At 41.9% G+C, this 6,335-nt stretch overlaps 2 protein-coding genes across 3 annotated transcripts in view; both read left to right on the top strand.

Annotated features, from left to right (window-relative positions):
* Window positions 1-5,381, top strand: part of ddx46 (DEAD (Asp-Glu-Ala-Asp) box polypeptide 46) — a 12,819-nt gene extending 7,438 nt beyond the window's left edge. Inside the window, exons 14-23 of the mRNA XM_020611952.1 lie at window positions 348-512; window positions 748-910; window positions 1,457-1,650; window positions 1,903-2,040; window positions 2,570-2,719; window positions 2,933-3,160; window positions 3,723-3,941; window positions 4,230-4,374; window positions 4,653-4,726; window positions 4,906-5,381. Coding sequence (XP_020467608.1) covers window positions 348-512; window positions 748-910; window positions 1,457-1,650; window positions 1,903-2,040; window positions 2,570-2,719; window positions 2,933-3,160; window positions 3,723-3,941; window positions 4,230-4,374; window positions 4,653-4,726; window positions 4,906-4,953 — 1,524 coding nt within the window. The 3' untranslated portion in view covers window positions 4,954-5,381. The remainder of the gene's footprint in view (window positions 1-347; window positions 513-747; window positions 911-1,456; window positions 1,651-1,902; window positions 2,041-2,569; window positions 2,720-2,932; window positions 3,161-3,722; window positions 3,942-4,229; window positions 4,375-4,652; window positions 4,727-4,905) is intronic.
* A 90-nt stretch (window positions 5,382-5,471) lies between these two features.
* cunh5orf24 (chromosome unknown C5orf24 homolog) overlaps window positions 5,472-6,335 on the top strand; it is a 7,733-nt gene continuing 6,869 nt past the window's right edge. The window contains exon 1 of one of the 2 annotated variants that reach the window (XM_020611956.1): window positions 5,472-5,938. Coding sequence is in view for 1 of the 2 variants with exons in the window: in XM_020611953.1 (XP_020467609.1) it covers window positions 6,199-6,291 (93 nt within the window). In the remaining variant the exon portion in view is untranslated. Of the gene's footprint in view, window positions 5,939-5,969; window positions 6,292-6,335 lie in introns of those variants that run through there. The other variant, XM_020611953.1, reaches the window with a different exon arrangement.

Genomic DNA, 6,335 nt, shown 5'->3' on the forward strand with positions numbered 1-6,335 from the left:
GAGCCAGGTAATCGGCAGCAATTCAGGCAGGGATAATTGGAAAACAAGCGGGACAGCGGCCCTTGAGGACTGGAATTGGCCACCCCTGAAACAGTTGCAAGCTCGGCAAGAAAGAAGCAGCTGTTTCAAATGTGTTTACATGAATCATCTCAACATATTTAACAATCTTGCATAGTAACAAATGGATGTATAGTGAACAGAGCACAAACTAGTTCTGGAAACGGTATGTTTAATAATGAAATTTCTCTGTTACCTTGGATGTTAAGCTGAAAAAACAATGAGCTCAAAAGTAAGAATGAGTAGAAAACATGCATTAATCTCCATGTGTCATGTTCTTCCTTTGCCAGGTGATGCGTATTGTGGACAACGTGCGCCCAGACCGTCAGACAGTCATGTTTTCAGCCACCTTTCCCAGAGCCATGGAGGCACTGGCTCGCAGGATCCTGTCTAAGCCCATCGAGGTCCAGGTGGGAGGTCGCAGTGTCGTCTGCTCTGATGTGGAACAACATGTGGTAAAGCATCTATGTTTCAACTCTCTCCCATTGAGAAGGATTTATTTAAATATCAGCATTTGAGTTTTTTGTCCATTACCTACACAGATCCTAGGGCTAGCTGATGTTGCCTTTGCCTGTTGTGTTTTGTTTTGTTTGTTTTTTTTTTTTGCTCAGTTTTTGTTTATTTGTTCCTCTGTTCAACTCTAAGCCCTCAGTGAGTTTGTCCCCCCTCTTTTGGTAATTCCTTCTGTAGCTGGTGATTGAGGAGGACAAGAAGTTCCTGAAGCTGCTGGAGATTCTGGGTCACTACCAGGAGAAGGGCTCAGTCATCATCTTTGTGGACAAACAGGAGCATGCAGACGCGCTGCTGAAAGACCTGATGAAAGCCTCCTATCCCTGCATGTCTCTGCACGGAGGTAAAGCGTCACAGTGGGGGGGGGTGCACTGATTACAACTTTCTGATCATTTCTGTAATCTGAATGAACAGTTTGCTGTCGTGATCCAGAATTCCAAATTTGTGACAGTAAACTCTGAAGTCACATTTCTAAACTAATATATGTAATATCCATCTAGTAAGTGTTAATGTTAGAAATGATGCACAAGCAGTGACTATATATACACTATCAAAGGCTCGGATTCCGTTCCTGCTGTACCATGCATCTGGAGATAGATAAAAGTGAAATAACCCGTTTCGAAGAGCATCTGCCAACATTAATGACAGCTTACGTCACATGGGCAGGCTTTATGAACATTTGTCATCATGGATAGTCATAAACCTATGAATCGGTTTCATTACGTTTAGACTCACAAGCTACTTGGTAAGGTTCAGTTATCAACTGAGTATTGAATATATTAATCGAAGCTTTTATTGAAACTTAGGAAATTTTATTTTCTGATCAGAAACAATCTGTGGGTTTTTTTTTAAATCTTTTAAAATGTATTCCTTTCCTTACTCCTGTTAGGAATTGACCAGTATGACAGAGACAGCATCATCAATGACTTTAAGAATGGAGCTTGTCGTCTGATGGTGGCCACCTCTGTGGCAGCCAGAGGCCTGGATGTCAAGCAGCTGATCCTGGTGGTCAACTACAACTGTCCCAACCACTACGAGGACTACGTCCACAGGGCCGGACGCACAGGCCGAGCAGGCAACAAGGTCAGTCCCTTAAGGGGGAGCTCAGTTTTTTTTTTTCACATAAAGTCTGTTTGCAAGTCTTGGGTAAAAAAAATCTAATTAGTCACTAGACCCATAACACACCTCAAATGTGGTTGATTTGCATTGTGGGTAACATAGGTGTCACGTTTTCACAGAGACATACATGGGATAAAAAAAAAAAAGACCATCTGCTGCAAGATATAGTTTAAATCATGACACATGTGGTTCTCTCCCATATGTTCTGTCTTCCAGGGCTATGCCTACACCTTCATCACAGAGGACCAAGTTCGCTATGCTGGTGATATCATCAAAGCCTTGGAGCTGTCAGGCTCTCCTGTCCCAGCAGAACTGGAGCAGCTTTGGGCCTCCTTCAAAGACCAACAGAAAGCGGTGAGATGAGGGAAAGGGGGACCTAAAACAGTTATGAGTGTGTTTGCATCAAACCTACATTAATTATTAAAGCTGTACTAGGCAGGATGGTTTTGCAGCTGGAGATCATTTTTTAATGAATGCCATTACCCAGATTTGATGTATCATGATGCTGGAAGTGTTAGCTATCCTCTGACCTAAATACCATTTTTCTTTGTTGTGCTTCGGGCATTGGCGGAAGAATTTCTGCAACACTTTCTTTAAACTTACCTTGCTGACAGTTTCATAGTTCAGTATATTGTATTAAGACCATTTACTAAGAATAATATTTAAACTTGAAATGACTCGTGGTCAAATGGATCCAGTGTGGGGGATGCATGGTGTCTGTTGGCAAGAAGACCCGACAAGTGACCCGACATTTTCCTGGACAGTTTTGAAAAAATGTTCTATATGAGTATTAAATCTACAGCATCACCACTGTTAAGTTTTCACCCTATGTGTTTTTTTTTTTGTTTGTTTGTTTTGTTCCCATCTTCTCCTATTCATACAGGAGGGTAAAACCATCAAGAGCAGCAGCGGCTTCTCAGGAAAAGGCTTCAAGTTTGATGAGACAGAACATGCCCTGGCTAATGAGCGAAAGAAGTTGCAGAAAGCTGCTCTCGGACTGCAGGACTCTGATGATGAGGACGGAGCCCTGGATGTGAGCCATCTTTAAATATCACTGTTATGACTTCCATATATCATTAACAGTTCACTGGCTGAACTGTTCCATGGCATCATATTAAAGACCTATTTTCTTTTTGGTATCTTTGAGTGTGCCGTTTTCCCACTTACATTTAAGTAATTGTTACAAAGTGGTCGTGTCAACACCCCAGCTCACCTCATTCATCTCCCCTTCTTTACCCCTTGTCAGATTGAGGAGCAAATTGAGAGCATGTTCAACTCCAAGAAAAGGGTGAAGGATCTCTCTGCACCCGGTGCAGCTGCTGGTTCTGCAGGAGGAGCTGCTACCACAGCAGCTGCCTCTGGAGCCCTGCCAGGCCTCGGACCAACGTCTGCTGGAAACATCCAGAAGCTGGAGATGGCCAAGAGGCTGGCACTCAAGATCAACGCTCAGAAGAACCTGGGTGCTGAGGCTCAGGTATGTTCAGCAGATATGTAATCTGCCTGACATAAAAAAACAAAACAAAAAAAAAAAACAGGGTTGAAAACTTACCAACCTGCACTGTAATATATCAGTGCAGGTGTGTTTGTGTACACACAATCATATGGGGTATCAGAGTAACAAAATGATTCTCTCTTAAGTGTTATATCAGTAAAGCATCACATGCTGCATTTATTGATTGACAGAACATAGCTGTGTTTTGGTCAGCATCGACCTGTGTGTAGACCTGCAGAGTGGTGTCTTTTCTTTTTAAAATAAAAACGGAATGATCTGCTGTGCTAAACATGTTCACCCCTATTAGCAACCTGTGTGTTGCTAATACTACACCATAACTGCATATAATTACTGTTCTGTTTGTGGTCCCTGCCCTCAGGTTGTTGGAGACCATCAGTTCTTATTTATTCCACTGAAAGTGTGCAAAGTTCTGACATTCACTTCATGTTTCTGTCATTGTTTCTGGTGTATAATGTGTCAAGATTCTTTTCTTCCCATTTATACCAAACACCAAAACTCAGTCTGGCTTTCTCTTCCTGTGTAGGATGTGATGCAGCAGGCCACAAACGCCATCCTGCGGGGAGGTACCATCATGACACCCTCTGTGTCAGCTAAGACCATCGCAGAGCAGCTGGCAGAGAAGATCAACGCCAAGCTGAACTACACCCCTGTGGAGAAGCTAGAGGAGGAGCGGCAGGCGGCTGAACAGGCCGAAACCGTCAAGAGATATGAAGAGGAGCTGGAGATCAATGACTTCCCTCAGGTCAGCAGTGCTTGGTGCAGGGCTAGACTAAAATATTCACAAGATTCTTTCTGGGAGTGAAAGAAGTTTATTATTCTGGTCCTAAGCTACCATTTAGGTATTTCTGTACAACATTAGTATCCATTATTAAATAAAGAACTGTGAAATTATATATTTGGAAAAAACATTTCCTATTTTTTATTAACACATAAGCACTCAAACTGGTAACATTTTACTGACTGCAATTTTGATGGAAACTTTAATTGAAATTGAAAAATAACGTGTTTATTCCTTGTCTCCCACCCCCAGACTGCTAGATGGAAGGTGACCTCTAAAGAAGCTCTGCAGAGGATCGGTGAATACTCTGAAGCTGCTATCACCATCAGAGGAACCTATTTCCCTCCAGGCAAAGAGCCCAAGGAGGGAGAACGCAAGATCTACCTGGCCATTGAAAGTACGTGTCAGAGAAAGGAAGACTCAGTGTGGGAGCTCGCACTCTGCATTTTTTTTTTTCTGAACATCCTTTTGACTACCTTTTAGTGTCTGAAGTTTCCTGTTTTTTGTATTTGAAAGAACTGCATATATAATATATTAACTCAGAACTGATGAAGCCTCTTGGATGAGAGGTGAAAAGTCTTCGACCTAGAAATCTAGTCCAGTTGATTTTGTTTTCGGTTTACTTATGACCTGGATGATTGAGAATCTGCATATTAACTCTTGTTTGTTTTGTAGGTGCTAATGAACTGGCTGTGCAGAAAGCTAAAACGGAGATCACACGGCTAATAAAGGAAGAGCTCATCAGATTAGTAAGCATCTCCTGTTTCTGGGAATCAGTTATTAGTGCTGGGTATCATATTGATATCAGCCTGTTTCAGCCTGTTGTTTTTTTTTTTTTTTAAGACGAGAAACGACAAACAGGCAGGTTGTTATTCAGCAAACACCATTAAAATATGTTGCTCATTGCCCCTTTTTTTCTTCTCTTCAGCAAAATTCCTACCAGCCGACGAGCAAAGGCCGGTACAAGGTGTTATAGAAGAGAAACCATGGCTCACTGCAGGAGCTTCCATCTCTCTTGTCATCTCTGCAGTTTCATCAAAGTGGTTAAAGAATATTTTAGTCTGTATTTTTAATAATGTTCCCTTTGGGTACTTGAGTTTAGCCTATGCTTTTGTTTGTATTTTCCTTTTTTCCCCTTTTAAGAGTCCTCAGCTTCATTTGAGGTTTCTGTTGATTTTATACCTAGAAACTCTAAATACCAAAGTGTCTGATGCTGTTTCCACCCTCACTGTCATTAAACCATATTAGTTCTACATTATGCTATCTGCAGTATGTCTTTCAATATGAAATGCATTCTGGTGAATATTCTTTCCACCCTGTTGTATGTACATGCTACCTGCTGTTATCTGTATGAAGAAATCCGTTTTCACTTTATCTCAGAATAAAACAATGTGTGGCTAAGGCGATCAACCAGATGTGTCCAGCTGTGTGCATACAGCACTAACAAATCAGGTAGAAGCTGTGCACTCTTACAAAAATGTTTAAATTCACAAGCCTTATTCATCAGTTGTGGGAAGTGTAGTTTGGGAAGCTTTAGAACTGGGTTATGGCTCCGTTTCAGGCCAATAGCATTTTAAAAAATACGGCGTTTTTATTTGGCTGCAACTAAAGGCTCTGGATTTTACAATGAAAACGCGTTTAAATGTTAAAGTGGTTCGGGAGAGGGGAGGAGAAAGGCCTCTGTGCGCATGCTCAGACTGCATCTTATTAATTTTTAATGGAAAATGGCTGCGTTTCTTATCCAAACCTCAGGAGCTGGGAAATAAAACCCCCTTTAGCTCAACCTTTCCGTGTCTTCTTAACGTTCAGACGGGAATAATCCGATGTGGTGACTGCGCGTTAGCTAGCCGATGTCCCGTGGTGCCAAAATATTTGGGAAAATGGATCGACTCACGCCTTGATCGATGAAAGATCATTTTTCTCCTTAACCCTTTCTGCACCTAGATCTGCGAACAATCGAGGTACAGTAATGTTAGTGCTAATGTTGGTGGTAGGAGGATGTATTTAGACCCGTTACATGGCTCGGATGCGATTAGTCAAATCAGAAATCTTTACACTTTTCTTTGAAAACCCGTTTCGGCAAAAGCCGCTGTTCGGGCCAAAACGAGCGGTTTGTGTTGTAACGTTGACGTTACACAAGAGCAAAGTGAGATGGAGAGGGGCAGGGTTTTGTCTACTGGACGCAAAGATGCGGAATCCATGTGCATATTTTTGTGAATGAATGTTACTACAGAAAGTGTGTGGTAGTAAAGTCCACACCTCTTTGCATCCTGTGTCCTCTGCAGAAGAGAGAAGAGGAACCTCGTCAGCAAAAGTATTTATAGTATCACGTTTGTTGTGAGCATTGTTTTGCTGAAA

This window comes from Monopterus albus, unplaced genomic scaffold, assembly GCF_001952655.1.
Source record: "Monopterus albus unplaced genomic scaffold, M_albus_1.0 scaffold119.1, whole genome shotgun sequence".
Taxonomy (NCBI): Eukaryota; Metazoa; Chordata; class Actinopteri; order Synbranchiformes; family Synbranchidae; genus Monopterus; species Monopterus albus.